The 18,736-nt window shown below is 29.0% G+C and overlaps 1 protein-coding gene across 3 annotated transcripts; it reads left to right on the top strand.

Moving 5' to 3' along the window:
• Nucleotides 1–3,441: 3,441 nt before the first annotated feature.
• LOC117176206 (ras-like protein 1) lies at nt 3,442–17,806 on the top strand. 3 transcript variants are annotated; one of them, XM_033366329.1, is made up of 6 exons: nt 3,442–3,577; nt 3,696–3,845; nt 12,278–12,463; nt 12,864–13,007; nt 13,091–13,297; nt 15,610–17,806. In XM_033366329.1, exons 3-6 carry the CDS (start codon nt 12,335–12,337, stop codon nt 15,712–15,714), a joined length of 585 nt encoding a protein of 194 aa, XP_033222220.1. In that variant the 5' UTR covers nt 3,442–3,577; nt 3,696–3,845; nt 12,278–12,334; the 3' UTR covers nt 15,715–17,806. The 3 variants fall into 3 exon arrangements, with proteins under 3 accessions (XP_033222220.1, XP_033222222.1, XP_033222221.1); XM_033366331.1 differs by having other exon boundaries at nt 3,722–3,845; XM_033366330.1 differs by lacking the exon at nt 3,696–3,845.
• The last annotated feature ends 930 nt before the right edge of the window (nt 17,807–18,736 follow it).

Below are 18,736 nucleotides of genomic sequence, written 5' to 3' on the forward strand. Positions count from 1 at the left end.
CCCTACAACTATTAATGTAAAATTCTTTAATTTTTACCTGCTAAATGTTTCAATGTATACAATTTTAAGTATTCCTTCAAAATTGTTGAATTTCACGTTACATTTTAAAATTAATTATTTAACTAAGCATTGGTTTTAATGATTTTTTCAACTATAAAATGTTATAATAATAAATAAATTTTTTAAATTTATTATCTTCAGTTTTTAGAACAATAATACTTTTATAATAATAATATGAATAATTATACCTAATTATTTTAATATATACTATTTAAATTCCAAATTATTATTATTATTATTATGTTTTCTTAACAGATTAGAAGTTTATATAATAATAATTCAAGGATAATTTTCAAATTCTATATACACATTTAAAATATAAGTTTCTATTAAAAAAAAATTAAGAGAAAAATGTTCTCAGCAAGTATGCATCGCTGGAAACAAACTTTTTGAAAAATCATTTTCGAAGCAATGTTTTTTGGCTTCTGACATTGGTTTTATTAAAAAAGGGTTAAGTGCATTTTTTTCTTAATTTTTATGTACAGAAAGTTTTCTTTTGATTTTGATTGAAAAATTAAATACGTATATTTAATATCATATATACATGCATACATACATGCATACATGCATACATATATACGTATTTATACATATATAATAATAATAATAATTACATAATTTTCATATATTTCTTTTAATGTTTAACAAAGTTCTATTTGTTCACACAATTTTCATTTGCTCAAGCAGTTATTTTTCGATAACTATTGAATAGAACATATATAATTAATTACGATGTCAAAAGTATTTTTGGAAAAGTAATTATTTAAACAAATTATATTTGTTTAAACAATTAAAAAGTGGTAAATTTTTTCTTTCTATACGCTATAAAGTCAGAAACATAATGCTTCTATGTACGTTTGTTCATAGTACTCAGAAACTCAAACAATTTATCCCCATGACTTTTTTCTATAAAAAGAAAATTATCAGAGTTAGAGCATTTTCAAAATCCAAAAAAACAAACTGAAATGAACATTTTAAGCCAAACAACGCATGATATGAAAAAAAGCCAGGAGAAGAAAAACGTAGGCTTTTGAAAGCCCTACAGGACTACGATAACAACTTTTTTTATTTTGTCGAAAAGTTGAACATTCCAAATTTGATCGTACCAAAAATAATGAAAAATTCCAAAATTCCATGTTTTGGAAAAACTATGCAACATACGAAAAAAGTGAAAAAGTTCAAATTGCGCGCCCTGGAACGAACTACAAATTGATAATGAATCACTTTTCGATATAAGCTACGAAAAAAATGAGACAAAAATTGTTTATCCAAAAAAGAGCTATAATTTTTGATAGGACACACGGAGAAAAATGGATGTTCAAAGGGTGAGATTGTAGTACCTAATACGCAGATATTGATGCCAAACATTTAACATATTTTTGAGATTTTAGGCGTACAAATATTTTTATGTTAAACTGAAACACATTCAGATGTTAAAACCGTTCGAGCGCATACGCATCGCGCATTGCAATTTCACGACTATATTTCAAAGCTATATATATTCAATATTAAAATTATGGAATATTACAATTTTGGAACATTTCCAAAGAATAAAAATTAGATGTCCTTAGATGAAATTAGATAACGACTTTTTTAAGTTTAAGGAAGAGAACAACGATCTTCTGTTTTAGGTTTATTGACTTAACACATTTGACAAAAGGTTTATAAATTTGAAATAAAATTTGAGTTTAAGTAACTTAAAATAGATAGAATATTTAATTCAGATTACAGATCATTCGTTTTCCGATTATTCATTCACGTTTTTATTTTGAATTAGAAAGATTGAATATAACCTCAACTTGACTGAATGCATCATCTGGTCGACATTTTATACCCCTTATCTTTTATTTCGTTCGTGTACGAACATTAAAGTTTAATTTAAAATTCACAAATAAGTTATCAATTAATTCCTTAAATGACCATAAATAAGTAAACTCCTCAAATATTTACAGACGTAATTTGACATAACCATACATGTAATATCTCGGATTTTTCAGTAGAACATTTTGAATGTTAGGGGGCAACATTTCACATTTTAAGATCTACAGATGCTAACTTCGAACATCTAGATTGTTGTCCTATAGTTAAACATATAATATGTTAACACAGAACATCTAGATTTTACTTTTGAACATCCATTTTTCTCCGTGCAGTTAGTTTTTGCTTTAGTCGTAAAAAATAACATTCTGAATAAAAATATTAAATTTGTTTAAAAAAACGACACAAGGTATGAACTTAAATTACCAGACAACAGTTGTTCACGTAAAAAGATCCATAAATTTATTATTAATCATTTTTCGATTGGATGAGTAGATCTTCTTTTAATCATAAAACATAAGATAAAAAATGCAAAAATGCACTTTTTGGAAAAAGCACAGAAAAGACGAAAGAGAACATAGGCTCCTATATAATAACCTATATAGGTTCCTGTATTAGACCATATGCAGATGCGTAGTAGTTTTTATTTGATCGTAAAAAACAACATTAAAAATAAAAAATTATAAAAACAAGGAAATAAGAATTAGCATGATTCAATTTTTATGCATATTATGAATTGTAATGATATACATTTATTGAAATGATACATGTTTCAGAGCAGCTTAGAATACAATTTAAAGCAAAATAAGAAACAAATATAAAAATAATCATGATAAATACAATTTGCTTTTTATTTTGCAATTTTTTAATAAGTAATCCCAGGCAGAGTTACATAAAAATGTATTATAATTGATATAAAAGTGTTGTGTATAATGTAGAAAAGTTGACACGCTGGACAAAATCGAGTGCGAAGCACGAGATACGTGATGAGAATGTGTTCGTTAAAGCCAAAAGAGCTTTAACAAAGGAGAATTTAAAATCACAAAATTACAGTTGTCGGTCCGTTCACCTTTGATTTTAAAAGGTCTGTGTCCGAATGCGGAAGAAATGCGGAACAAATGCAAAGACTAAGTGCGGAGTGTGATTGCCATCAGTCGCGTGCCGTAGGTGCGCTCAAACTCTCTTTTAACGAAAGAGAAGTCACAATTACAAATTTACAGTGGTGGATGTTTTGAGTCTTAATTTAAAAATGTTTACGCAAGAATGTGCGAAAATATAAAGATGGAGCGCGTAGCGCGAGGTAAATACATAATCGAGCGCGAAGCGCGAGAACCAACAGTTGCGCGCCCTAGGAGATGAGAATGTGCCCGCGTAGCGAGCAGATTTTTTATGTTTAAATCCACACTGGAACAGAGTCTCTCAAATTCACATTCTATGCGCATTTATGCGGTTTAACCTTCACGTTACCGACATCGCATCTGGCTTACCGACTGATTCATAAAGAAGTCCCCAACATTGACATTGAGGGGCGCTGTCGCTCGTAACTTTTCTTAAGAGTGTCAGTCTTTTCGTGTCTTTGGAGCACTTTGGATTTGGAGTAGCGTGTTTGCGGATGAAGTGAACCACTATCCTTTCCCGTAGAGGGACATTGAGTGATTCTCTAGCTTGGTAATAAAAACTGGTGAAACAAACGTGATAGGTTAGTGCAATATCTCTCATTTAAGCGAAACCTCATACAATCCTCGAGACTAATAACCTACATTTGCGAAAAAAGTGATCTAACAGGTGAAAATCAAGTGTTTTCTTTGCATTTCAAGTCCACTCCCTCTTCTGTCTCTGCCAGGAACGCGTTGGCAACACTGACGCCTCACTCCAGATGGCTTATCTCCAGAGAGTAAACTCACAATTCACAATAGTAAACGGGTTTTTGAAACCGGCTTGTACTCGAAATGTTCATTTAATTATCGGTAAGGACTCATCTAAATAAAATTCTGACTACTTTTTTTATCAAGAATATTAACCTCTTCCCTTTTAACCTTTTGTAATTTTATCCATGTTTTGCTTTTCGTAAGCATCAACAATTTCTTTCCTCGAAGGGGCGATGAACTTTTTTTTCGTTTCTTTTGTGATTAACACGCGTTGCTAGATCGCGAAAATCCTTTGTTCTCGAATTGAGTTGGCGACATTTTTTTGCAAAATAGAGCGCGAGTGTATTGGAGTCGGGAGATGTAATCTTGCGTTTTACATGTGCGAGAGGCGAGAGATTTTTTTTCTCTTTCTCACTTCATCAGTGTAATTTGTTTTGTACTCCTTGAGGCCTCGGCTTTGAGAGCAATACATCTTGAGTGCCGCTGGAATTCCGTGAGTCATTGATTAGTGCGTTGAGTGCGAGTGCTAGCTAGACACACAACTTTGCATTTGCACTCGAATCGTAAATGATGAGTGAGTGACTCATTTTGGAGTCTTGGCGATGACTTAAGATTTCAAGTGACATTTATCTTCGCTGATTAACTATGTTCAAAGCCTAATAAAGTAATTCTCTTGTAATTAATATAGAGATAATTAATCGCAAGTTTTAATTGATATGCACGTGTATTAATAAAATTCTTTGGGTTCTGTCAAGTGAGTCAATAGTGAAGTTCAAGTTTATATCAGGGTTAATTGCTCCAGAGCCTAGAAAATATAACAAAGTATAGGATTTTCTGGAGGGCCTGGAAATTGATTTTTTTTTTTAATTTGTGGAAAAATTGAAATATTTTTGTGAGTTTTGTGAAATTAGTCTGACTGTGAGCAATAATCCCATTTTCGAAAAATGGTGCATTATAAACTTTTTAATCTCAACTTTGTTGAACTCAATATTTCTTCACAGAAAGCGTCTTTCTACTAATTTATCAATAGCATAAAGGCAAACTGAAAATCTTATAATTTTTACAAAATTCAGGTCTTTGGAAAACAAGGTTTCTTTGATCTTCAGAATTGACATGATATTTCAGTCATGTGTTGTAAAAGAAAAAACTTTATTTTCCTTAAAATAATTCAAAACTTACAAAAAATAATTATTTCAACAGTAGTTTTTATATTGAATGTTCCCTTGCTGAAGCTTCTTACCAATTTCTTACAAAATGTTAAAGTGGAATAAATCGTCGTTTATTTTTACGCAAAAAGTCACCCACAATTCGACTGTTTACAATTTTGAAAAAAAGTAAATGATAAATCAATTATTTGTTAAGAACTTTTTTCTTAATTCTGAATCAATCTATTCACACTATTAAATTTTCCACGCAAGAAAAGAAATAATCCTAAAAATCATACATTTTTAAATTATGTTTTAACTCAAAGAATAATCAATGGTAGTCATAGGAAACCCTGCAGATTTTAACGAATCTTGAGTTTATGCATTTAATATCCAATTTTACATTTAATTTTATGAACGATTTTATGCACTGAAATAAGAGCATATAAAATTCACAAATGGTTTTAAAGATTTTAGCCATAGAAAAATTTACTTATAAAATTGGAAACAGTAGAGTTTTATAGAGAATGTTTTCTCTTGTAAAAATAAGCCATTATCCTTATCTAAAAAATCTGCGCGCTCTGCGGGCACATTCTCATCGCGGGCTACGCGCGCGGTTCGCTTCGCTCACAAGTTTGAGCGCGCCTAGGGCGCGCGACGGTTGAATCTCACGCTTCGCGCTCGATAATAGGTTACCTCGCGCTCGGATATTTATTCTTTGCATTTGGAACGCTTGAAAAAAACTTTATCAAAAAGATCTCTTTTAGATGGCAGTATTTATATGCTTCTTCATATTCTGAATTGTCTACTTAATTAAGTATAGTGATTCTTAACGAAACTGTAGATCTTTTTTGGGATAACCATTTTTGTTAATTCATATTTTTTCGTATCCTACATAGTTTGTCCACAAAATGGAATTTTTTATTTTCTATTATTTTTTGTGCAATAAAAATTTGAATTTTCGATTTTTGAAGAAAATCCAAAAATTTGTTATGATAATCTTTTAGAGCTTTCAAAAATAAATGTTTTTCTTCTCTTGACTTTTTTTCATATCGTGCGTTTTTCGGCTTCAAATTTTGATTTTCGATTGATTAAACAAAATTTGAAAACGCTATAACTCTGAGAATTTTCTTTTTATCGAAAAAAAGACATAAAGATAAATTGTTTGTTCTTTTTAATACTATAAATATCCTTAAATAGAATTTTCAAATTCAGAAAAAAGTGGTCTCAACAATATTCGAAATGGGCTCATTTTTTGAATTTTTTTATCGAAAGTGGCTGGTTCACGAACTCGTCCTTTCTTTTGGTACCTGATAAAAGTGTGCCAAAGATGAATTTGATTCGTTCATTTTTTCAAGTTATCGTGTTTATGGACGGACAGACAGGCAGACGCCATCGTGAAAACCTGATTTTCGGATTCAGGGTGCCTCCAACGTGAAGATCCGTTGAAAAAGTGTGATGTCAAATTTCCGACCATTCTAATACTTTCTCAATCATAGATGATGAGAATGTAAAAATAGGTGTTTTTTATTAACTAGAAAGCATTGTATTTGCTTTTCCTTAATGCCAATAGGATAATTTGAAAAAGTCGAATGAAAGAATGTTGCCAAATTCACGCACATAAATCAAAATTTAGTTTCAGTTGATGAGCATTGACAAAGATTGTCACATTTGCGTGCATAATAAAACTGACAAAAATTTAGATTTACTAATGTACAGTTTTATTATTCATCCAAAGTAAAAATAACTTGAATATAAATTATCAATCAACAGTTGTATTTTTGCAGCAGATGAAAAATTATAATTTTTCAAAATTTTCATTGCGTTATTTAAATTGAAATAATTATTTATAAACATCAAAAACTTATTCGAAAAAATTTTTGAACAATAAATGGAAGAATCACATTTTCAGTTAAAATAGTTAATTGTCAATCCAAAAATAATATAATAATGACTATCTTCAGTGAGAAAATGATTTTTCTATAAAAGAATTCTTTATACATTGAAGTAAGCTTTGTTACCCTCTCTCTTTATAAATAGCATCTCCATGAATTCTCAATTCTTTTGATTGCTTTCAATATTTCAATATTGAAAAGTTCATATTTTGAAGTCCAATATTTTTCAGAGAATTTATGGAGATGCTATTTATAAAGAGAAAAGGCAACAAAGTTATTATTTTAAAAAGACACTCCCCAAGATACAACAAGGTATGGGATATTGTTATTAATTGGTTAAACTTTCTTTTACTTTAAAGCAAAAGGAATACTTTTATAGAACAATCATTTTCTCAATAAGATATTGATTATATTAGACTTATAAACTTTTAATTAATATCCATCAAAATATTTTCTTTTCGGGTAAATAAATTTTTCATACCTTTAGTTTTTCCTATAAATAAGCCCTGATGAAGTGGTCTAAATTAACCTTGAAACATCTTTGTGCCCTGGTAGTATAAAATGTACGGAGAAAGGAAAAAGTGAGAGGTTGGTTTTGGTTGACTTATTTACATTTCTCCCTCTTTTTCATTTGTTTATATTTTTCTCTAATGAGCCGAAAAGTGGAATAGCTTGGAAATCCATTATTTAATGCTGAATCTTTTACATGGTTATTTTGCATATAATTAATTATTCATGAAAAAATAGGTTACGTTTCAATCTTAAATAAAAAATGTTAAATGGTGACAATAAACTCTTTATTCATTCCAATCTCCAGGGTTTGCTTATGCATATTTGAAGAGATTTTTTAATTAAGTCCAAGTAATTTCACCTTTATTTTTTAATCGAAGTCCTTTTATTCAAAGTTTCGTAAAAAGAATGAATTTTATTATTAGCAATTTTATATATGCATTATATTTTTCAAATTATTCCCTTTCTTTTTGGTGTAAAAGTGTTTTCAAATAAAATGATGAATCATCAAATAAAAAAAATGCATTTTTGACAAAGCAGAGGCAAATATGTTCAGAAAACGCGGTAAATTTAATCTTAAGAAAAATTCGAATTAAATTCAAATGTTGTATTTAATTCTACTTGAATAAATACCTTGAAAATGTATTTTTATTATGTGTTTTAAATGTTAAAAGTACGGTATCGGACAATTCCACATTCATATTTTGTTAATGAGAATAATAATCGACTAATTTTAAAGAGTTGTGAGTGTATGGAAAAATGTTGTCATTGAATTTAATTTAATTTTCTCGCTATAATAAAGAAACTTTTGTATATCATATACAACGTTCTAAAATTATATAATATTTTCTGTAAAATCTGTAACAAAATATTAAAAATTAAACCGAATTACTTGTCTAAAGTAGTAGCTTTTTTTTTAAATTCAATCATTTTTCGAAAATTTTTGAGAAGTGATGGTAAGAAAAAATTCAATTTTTTACTCAAAATTACATTATCAGTAATATTATTTTGATTCTTAAAATTATAGGCCAGCGATTTTTCCACAGATTTCATTTTTGGTAAAACTACATTAACTTTTTGTTTTAAAATGTCTCACTTTCTAAAAGTTTCTTGTGAGTTTAGTTTTTTTAGTATTACGTCTAACATGATATTCAATCAAAATTATGCAAAATACTTTAAAAATATAATAACTCCCCATCCTACGTGTTTTTCGTGGTGAAGTAAACATATACATTTTATAAAAATAGACTCGCATTTTAGTTATGTCAGAGAGGCTCGATTTTTTTTTCTTAAATATTGGAATGGCAAAAAAATTCTGTTATACACAACCCATTATAACATTTTTTAATCATTTGTAACTGTAGAGTAGTACTTCCTAAACAATAATTCGAAATATGTAAATTGTAAAACAAAGAATTGAATTTCAATTATTTAAAAAAGGGCTTGATACTTTTTTTATTTTAACATTTAAAAGTTTCCAAATTTCAAAGAGGTAAATAAACAATATAGGTCGAGTACAAAAACGCATTAATAACCTTAATGAAAAAACCTCCGTTAAATAGTCAAATTTTTTAAAAGTTGAATCGTTAAATGATTTTGAAGTTCCAAGTGGAATAACTTCGAATTCTAATATGTAAAATTTGGATAATTTTAAATTTACAGTATCCAATCCTGAAATTAATTTAATTATTTTTAAACTGAAAACGTTTTCAATTCAACATATAAAAATTTCAAATTGAAAACCCCAAACAAAATTTTTTTAAAATAAATAGGCTCTAAATTACACTTAGAATTATTTGAAAGCATTCTTTTGATTGTATCCTTGAAGCAGAATGAAATTTATATACTGAGGGTTTGAAATTTGATATTTTTGGAAGTTCGAATTTTGTATAAACTCCTATTTGGACAGCTTTGAATTTCAAAAATTCTTTCTTTTTCCTTGTAAATAAAACATATTACAGTCTTAATTATTTCTTTTTATGTGATTATTCTTATTTAAAAGTATTTTCGTCTTGTCCTGAAAGTTACTAATTTTTCTGGAAAAGGTCTAGAATTATGAAATCGAAATTCGATGGCAATCCTGATATTTCTCATAAATTTATTATGTCTAATAAATAATAATATAATAAATAATAATATAATAAATAAAATAATAAATAAATAATAATTTGTTATATATATGCTCTTCTAAGAGGTTGATTTTTTTGTAACCAACAATAGTTTTATTAAAAAAAAACTTCATTACATAATAGAATGAAGTTTATTATGCAAATTTTATATGAAATATTTAAGGACAACGTTAAGATACGTAAAATCCGTAGTATCAGAATGACATGTATAGAAAATCATTGCGTATACGTGCATACAATTTGCAGTTAGAATTTAATGTTGAACTTATATCCGAAATAGAAAAGAATGTGAAGGACGTCGAATCCCGGTAGATGGCTTAAAATACAATTATAATTGTTTTTAAATGGTTTCAAGACAGTTTATTATTTAACTTATTGATTTGAGAATAATATGATTAAAATTGTCTTTTGCAGTCAAAGATTTTTACATCGGAATTTAAAAAGGCGATTTTTTATTTTTAATGCTTACGATTTGTAATTTTACGAATAAAAATTTTAATTCAAAATTGTTCATTTCTCGACGCTTTGCAGAAAAAAACATTTTTAAGTTTCAATTTTATTATTTTTTTAATTTAATTTATTTAATATATTTAAAATATTTCATTTAATTTAAAAATAAATAATATATAAACAAAATTTATATTTGGAGCCCATAACTGGAATTATTCAATTCTGAAAGGATGAATGCTTTACTAAAAATTGTTCAATTTTTAAGTTCTTTTGCAATTTAGGGTTTAAGAATCTGATGAACTGCATTTAAGTTTCCGATTGAATTGCGACAACAAATTCCTGCTGCTGAAATTTGAGTATTTAACAGTTAAAATCGTGCAATCATTTCTCAAATCATTATTACTCGCACATGCACAATCTAAAATCAAATTATTTGAAGGAATAGGTGTTGGTCTCCTTTTATTCGTTAAAAAATAATTATATAACAATTTTTTTTGCTATTTACAAATAAAAAGTTGCATGAACAATTGAACATATTGGAAAAATTACAATATTGAAAGTAGTATTATCATTGTCGCAGGTCAAAAGTAATAAATCCATCTCCTGAGTAAAAGACTGTATATTTAGCAGACATTTGGAGTCGTAAAAGTTTACTAAGCTGAAGCTTCCAATTAAATTTGTATTTGAGTCATCTGAATGTTTATGGTCTTAAAGATTTAAAAAATTTACAAACTTTAATTGAAAAGAAATTTTTTTGCAAGATTATATTGATATATTTGAAAATGTAGAAAGTTTATGGGCAGCTATTTACACTTTTGTACCTTTACGATTTTAGTGTATTCTATAAACAATGATTTCTTAGCTCTTAGCAGTGCAGGTCTTGAAATTTTCATTCTGTTATCAGCAGAGCTATTATGTTGCTGAGATAGGCAGCTGGGAGGAAATGCAGGTACCTTGAAACCTGATGTTTCATTGTCAGAGAGGTTTCGGGATGATGAGAAGGAGGATATAACATATAACTATATAAGCCTTAATTAGTTCCATCATAGTTTATACTTTCCTCCGTCTTTTCTAGTTCTATAGTTTTCTAATAGTCAATAGAGATGAAACCTATATAATATTATAAAAGACTGAAGTTGTATCTGAATTTTATCTCTGGTTCTTAACGAATCTTTACGTTTCGGCACTCACAGAATCCGAAAATCATAAAATTTCATCGGTGTCCGTCTGTATGGTTACCTGAATTTTGTAGCCACGCTAACTTTTTAAGGATTTGTCCAATCGAGTCCGCATTTGATATACTTCTCAAGGTACCCAAAATGAAGGCTAAGTTCGTCAATCAGATATTTCGAACCAAAATTAAAAAATTAGGAGCATTTTCCAATTTTCAAATTTTTTTTTTATTTAAAAATTTTTTTGTTGAAGTTTCTTATAGATGGGTGAAAAATTTTTTATTTTGATGAAAATTAGAAAAGTTATATACTTTTCAAAAAATATAAAAAATAATATTTTTCATAGATCCAAAAATCTCATTCAAAAATTTCACTAGATAACAAATATATTTCCAAACTATTCTAGCCGATTTTTTCGATTAGTCCAAAATTAAAAAAATTATAGCATTTTCAAAATTTTCAAATTTTTTTTTCTTAATATTACAAAATTTTTTGTCAAAGTTTCTTATAGATGGGTAAAAGATTTGCAAATTATCCAAATAAAATTTCTAATTTTGATGAAGATTAGAAAAGTTATATACTTTTCAAAAAATATAACAATTTATTTTATTCATAGATCCAAAAATTTTCACTAGATACCAAATATATTTCAAAACTATTCTAGTCGAATTTTTTGATTAGCACAAAGTTAAACAAATTAGAGCCTGTATAACCTAACTGCTAAGCGCGAATATCGCAATGAGAATGTAATAGTCAAGGCCATAGGTACTTTGAGAACCTTCTTTAATGACAAATCTAAAAAAAAGTGTTCAGCTTCACTTAAGAAAAGGGTAAATGATTAAACAACCACAGCAGGGCCCTATTAGGATTAGGAAAAATAAAATGTGAACATTATTTTGCAATATCAGGATAAGCAGTACCAGACCAAGGTACACACACACAAAATTGTAATAGACATTTGATATAATAGGTTTTAAAATAGAATGTAGAAAATTTCGCATTGTGGTCTGTGCACAAATGTGGAGGGTAATGCAAAGACCGAGTGCGGAGCGCGAGATGAATATATTATCGAGCGCGAAGTGCAAGAATCAACAGTCGCGCGCTCAAACTAGCGAGATGCGCGCGCAGCGCGCTCTGAGAACGTGCTCGCGAAGCGGGCGGATTTTTTCACTAATATTTATCAACTCAACAAATAAAGTGTATTTAACAAAGTTTCTTTGTCTGTTTAAGGTTCATCAAAGGCTGCACTTTAGTTTTTCTTCCGAGAAAATTAGGAACATTAAAAAAATGACCGAGTATAAACTCGTTGTCGTAGGAGCTGGAGGTGTTGGGAAATCAGCACTTACTATTCAATTAATACAAAATCACTTTGTAGACGAATACGATCCTACCATAGAAGACTCTTATAGAAAACAAGTAAGACTTCTAGATAGTAAAGTATATGTAAAATAGAACTGAGATTTTTAATTTGAAAAATTTTGGTTGAAAATGCCGATTACATTCATAGTCGTAAATAGAACGAATTTCTCCTTTGGCTTTGAAATTCGAAAGTGTTGTTATTTTGAGAACCCTAACTGTAAATTTTTTATTTTAATTTAAGAATTTGAATTACAAATTATAAATGAGGAAACTTTATCTAAAAAGATGCAACTGATTTTTCGAATTAAATTAAGTCTTTTTTAAAATAAATATTTGAACTGCGATTTAGAAGAAAAGTCAAGAATCAGAGTTGTATTAATTTATGTTCATTTTCTTACTTTTTTAATTCTGAAACGACGGCACATATATTTAATGACATATTGTTTTCTTTTAACAGGTAGTCATAGATGGGGAAACCTGTTTGCTAGATATATTAGATACAGCCGGCCAAGAAGAATACAGTGCTATGAGAGACCAATACATGAGAACAGGAGAAGGATTTTTATTAGTCTTTGCAGTTAATTCTGCAAAAAGTTTTGAGGTAGTTGATGTTTATTTGTAATGAAGTTAATATTTAAAAAAGCAATACTAAATTGAATAAACCGATTTTTGTTTAATTTTCAGGACATAGGAACATATCGCGAACAAATCAAGAGGGTGAAAGATGCGGAAGAAGTGCCAATGGTTTTAGTTGGTAACAAATGCGATTTGCAACAGTCATGGGCAGTCAATATGGCCCAAGCTAGAGAAGTCGCTAGGCAATACGGTATTCCTTTCGTGGAAACTTCAGCCAAAACGAGAATGGGAGTAGACGATGCGTTTTACACATTGGTAAGTTAAAGAAAGTACTTTTTTCGAGAATGTCAATTACATTTTCCGGGGGCCACTAGATCGGGAAACAGGGGCATAACCGTGAATTGGCGGGTTTACAGCTTTTTTCAATATAAAGACTTTCAATCAATAAACTTTGAAAGTTGAGATTGGAGATTTGTAGAGATTAGAAGGAAGCCGCAAAATGTATTTGAATTGTTGCTTTACTCGGGTTTTTTCTCATTTTTAAGTTAAAAAAAAAATATTATAGAAATTGAGCAACTGAAACGCTTCCACAAAAATTAGATTAAAATCGTATTGTTAAACTTTTCAATTTGAAAGTGTCTAAACTTTCACGATTTTAACATTTTGAATGTTTCCATTTCTAAGAGTAATAGTAGTGCTTTTTATTTCAATTTGTGGAATTTAGAAAGCAAAACCATTTTTTTCGTGAGAATAATCTCACGCAAAAAATGGCGAAGTTATGATTTTGCAAAAGAAGCCTTATCTTTTTTTGTTTGAATTGAGCCATTCTCTGCAAGAACAACTTAAACCGACTTCAGTTGCAAGGCTCGTATCGACTAGAAGGCTTACAAAAAGTCCCATAAAATTACAAAGAAGGTCGCATGAAATTTCGAAAAAAGTCCACAAAAAGCAGCATACATTTTTTAAAGATAAAGAATAAAAGGTATCAGACAATGCGTGAATAAAATAATAACTTTATTTGTTTAAAAATATAGAGCATTTCATTTTCATTGCCATTCAAATATTGGTTGCATAATCAAAATGAACTTTAAATTTAAAACAATTTTTTGGAAATAGCCATTTAGGCTGAAGAATTCTTTATCTGGGTTTAAAATATTTCTTTTTGAACTGTTTAACTCGTCTACTTGGATTAGTCAGATTGGATTAGTCAGATTTCGCATACCAGAATTATCTCGAAACAAAGGGAACAGGGTGATTTTTCACGAAAATAGGGAATTTTAAAAAATAAAATTAGATTAATAGAGACACAATATTGAATAATATGATAAGTTTTAAATTCCTAAGATATTAAGTCGAAATATATTGCATTTTCAACAAAGTAGTAGAATTTTCAACACAAAGACGAAATTTAACAAGAGTTGAGTTTTAAAGTTAAAAATTCTAATTGTATAGAAAATAGTTGACATTAATGAATAGAAGGAAGAGTGTGAATATTGTAATTTAATTTTAAATTGTTCGATTTTTCATGTTTTTGGCTTAAAAATGTCCATTTGTGAAGGTCTTCAATTTGAAAAAATTCAATCTTTGGATAAGGATTTACGAAATTAGAAATTGTTAAATTTCAAACGCTATTAATTAAAATTTTGTAAGTATAAAGCTCTAATGAAAAATTATTCAGGTTTTAAGTTTCTGAATTAAAAGTTTGGAATTTCAATTTCAAAAGATTCATTGCGACTAACTTTTTAAACAAAGGATAGTGAACTTTTGAGAAAAATGGAAAAAATTGATGAGGCTCATGTTTCTTCCGAAAGTTGCGAGAAGTCGCATTTTTGCAAAAAAATAAAAAAAGTCGCATGATCTGAGCCCTGAAGTTGTTTTTATGAAGAACGGCTTTTCGGGTTCTCTGATCCCTAAACTGCATGTTCCTATGGATTTTCGATTTTTTTTACTTTTCTATTTTTAGTGAATTTTGTTATGTGTGCACGCACGTTCGGACGATCAGTTCTTACGACTAGGCCCGTATCACAAAATTGGTAATTACAAAAGTACGATTTTTTAATATCTGCACAAATTCCTTAAATGAACTCGCTATTGATCAGGATTATTGTTCTTTGTTGACAAAAATTCTGTAATTGAAGCATTCGGCTTTATTATTAGAATGGAATTTAGTAACAAAAAGTTCTCATAAATAAAAATTATAAACAATTTATAAAGTTTTAACAATTTTTAATATATTAGGACACATGGGCAGGCAACAAACTGATTCACTGGAGTATTGACAAAATAAATTATTTTAAACAATAACAAAAAATGTTAAATATCATTTTTATGTTTTTCTAAATAAAAAAAACTTCCCACGGCCCTGTTTACTAATAATAAAACAATAATTTGGTTATTTGTTACTCTACAAAGAGTTACTAAGTTGTTCTTGTAGAGAACGGATCCATTATTATATAAAAAGTAAGAATAAAAACGCCGGTATCATGAAAACCGTTTGTTTGAAACCCAGGGGAAAATAGAACAATAATATACTGGGAATTTTTTAAACATTCATCCTGCATTTTTTTAAGTATCCTTTTTAATACCAAGGTTCTTTCGATGTTCCATAAAAATCATCTTAATTTCAGGTCAGGGAAATACGAAAAGACAAGGAACATAGAGGAAAGGAAAAGAGGAAACGGATAAGAGCAGGAAGCTCGGGTCGCAGAAGGCCTAAGTGTTGTCTTCTTTAATTTTCAAATTTTAAGAGTCAACGTCCAAAAACCACTTGTCATACAAAAAAAAGAATGCAAGAGTGCAGTGTAAAAAGCTTTAGGATACATTTAAGTTGTGCACATTTTGCAGCTTACTTTACAGTATACCGAATGAATTAAAAGCACAATTTTTTAATGACGCGCAAAAGAAAAATGACTCATAGTATTAACTCTTATAAAAACGGCTTACTTGACTAAAAGTCTGAAAAGCTCTAATGTTATTATCCGAAAGAAAAAAAAGTTTCTTAACCCTTGATCGAATAGAATAATTTAGTCTTGCGACAGTGATAATTTAAGCCATACGCCGTTGCCACAACTTGCACAAATTGACTAAAAGCTTTAAGTCATTACGTATATTTTTTATACAAGCTTTTTCAATCTTTTTATTGACTGCTGTGTTTACATTTGACATTCATCACTCGATTTTTGTGCCAACAGTCGATAGGTCTATCAATTAGAATGGTTTATTATTAATATTTTTCAATCCTTGAAATTATCTAATTGCTTTTAAAGTGTTTTTGACAAACGACGAGCGATAATTTCAGCTGTAAACACAGAATTTTTACTATGCAATTTTCTCTGACAATAAGGTTAGTAAGATTTATTGCAGAATTTCAATGATAGTTCTGCGAAGTGCTTCTTACAGTTATGCCATTACGCATATTGATTTTATTACTTGTGATCAAGGGTTAATGACTTCAGAAGGTCATAGAAAACTGTACAATTCATATAATTCTCGTAAGTGTGAACGCGCAAATTTGTAAGGATAGTGTTTGACTAGGAAATAAATCGCGAAGGAATCGTACAGCACAGATATTTCGATAAGATTTTTATTCTGTAATAATTAAACGTTAAAGGTTTAATTTTGGAAAGTGTAAAGTTTAGTGAATATAAGAAACATTGAATTGAAGAACAAAATCATCCGTGCTGTTTAGGTTTATATTTTACCACAATTACTGGTTTCAAATTTGGGGATAAAGCTTAAAACTCGATCCTGTCTTTGTTATTTACAATCGAGTTGAAAGACTGCGCTTTAAAAAAATCCCGTTTGAAACCGCCTTTAAGTTACGTATCTTGCTAATAAGGATCTGAGCGCCAAGAGATCCAATTGTTTTTAAAGTTTATTAAAACTTACTGATCTCCAAATTTTACAAGTGTAGATATGAGAGTCCTCGCTTTGTTGATATTTATCTAAACAAAATTCTAGAAGCAGTTTAGAAACTGCAGATAAAAAAATCAATTAATTTTTTGTAAATTGATTTGACGGAGCTCTTTTAAATAAATTGTGAGTAGATTTTATTTTGAAATTATATTTTACAATTATATTTTAGAATTATCAATCGTTCGATTTGTTATTAACCCATTCAAAGCAGCCTTTTTACAAATCGTGAAATTTCGTCTATGAAATTTTATTTACGTAAGCTTACTTTCTGTAGAGATTTATAAAGTTCTTTTGAATATTTAAATTAGCTGACTCTGGGGTCAAATAATAATCCAATTTTAGAACAATGCTACGAATGGGTTAACTCGATAACTATTTTGTCTACGTGAATGATGCACAATGTAATCAAATATGTGCATAACCGGGTATAAAATTGTGGTTGTTTTGCCTGTTTTTAATAATTGTGTGTACGCACGCTTAATCCTTTTTTGAAAATAAAGCTGGATTAACGTCGAGACACTCGTACAGTTGTTCGATCATGTCAGGTTGTTACATTTTAAATGTTTTGTCTACTAGGATTTAAAGTTTCAAATTAATCTTCCAAATAAATGTAGATATCGTTTTTATTATGTATGTGCGACGAAATGTCGTAAGCCTTAATCGGATGCATGTTTCGACACTCATGTGAAAGTATTTGACTAAACTTTTTAAGTATGTGTAGATCCTACTTCAACTTTGACTCATACTTTTTCCTAAACAATTTAATATCGTTTGTATTCAACGTGGAAAGTTCGACGAGATTACTTTTCTAGTTGGTCATATAATGGCGTTTAATGATCAAATCACAGCAACGATTCAAGTGTAATAAACTACACGTAAGGATTCCAAATAAAAAAAAGTTTATACGTAGTAAGTGTAATTTATTTCTTAAGAAATAAAAATTGCGTCAGGTGAAATCAAGATCAAAATTGGGGGGGGGGGGGGTCTCAATAAATCCATAGTTTAAGAGTTAAATGCCTATTTTTTTTGCAATCACTTCATTTAGAAGACATCAAATTTGAGGAGCATTTCTTCAGTGTCCATAAAGAAATAGAAAAACGATTTACTATCAAGAAATGAATAAATTAATTTCTACGTTTAAAATGAAAAATTGCTGACAAGACTATGTCTGGAAAAAGTGTTTATAATAAACAGTAGACAACTACGAAAATAACGATGAGCAAGCCTCAATTTTTTCCTGATTAATTTTCATCATTATATTTATTATTCTGCTAACCCAAATTCAAAAGCCATATCTGAATTTTGGAGGAATTGTTTGTTTTTTTTTCAAACTAAAAAACAAAATCATGTAAACCTTTCTTGTCATCTACGTTCATGAACGTGCATTTTATACATCATGCTGCAAAATGTTTGTTCATAAATATGAACGGCAGAAACGAAATTAAAAGGAAAACTGAATATTGACAGTAAGGCGTGCTGCCGTTCTTTCCATCTAAAAAAATTGATTTTACCAAATGTACGGCATATCCTCATCAAAACCCTAATTGGCTTTTGAATAATTTGAAATTGTTTATTATAGGGTATCTACTTAAATCCTTGAAACAATTTCCTGGGCAGTTCCAGGTATGTCTAGATTTTTCAGCGTATAATTTTTCATAGTGCGGAGTCATTAAAAAATTTCGCATTTTGCCAATTAGTCGACTCGTCACATGTATACAGTTTCGCGAGTTTATTATAAATAGTGCCTTTCAGTTTCTGAGGATTCAATTAAAATGTTTAATTCCGAGAACTTTGACAAATTATATTACAAGATAGTCTTAAATATATTAGCATCATCGA

Source organism: Belonocnema kinseyi, chromosome 7 (assembly GCF_010883055.1).
Source record: "Belonocnema kinseyi isolate 2016_QV_RU_SX_M_011 chromosome 7, B_treatae_v1, whole genome shotgun sequence".
Classification (NCBI taxonomy): domain Eukaryota; kingdom Metazoa; phylum Arthropoda; class Insecta; order Hymenoptera; family Cynipidae; genus Belonocnema; species Belonocnema kinseyi.

Bases quoted from the DNA above. Each gene is read 5' to 3' on its own strand.
- LOC117176206 (XM_033366329.1), top strand. From the start codon at position 12,335: ATGACCGAGTATAAACTCGTTGTCGTAGGAGCTGGAGGTGTTGGGAAA. The intron at 12,464-12,863 runs GTAAGACTTCTA...TTCTTTTAACAG, and splicing joins AAGACTCTTATAGAAAACAA to GTAGTCATAGATGGGGAAAC. The intron at 13,298-15,609 runs GTAAGTTAAAGA...TCTTAATTTCAG, and splicing joins ACGATGCGTTTTACACATTG to GTCAGGGAAATACGAAAAGA.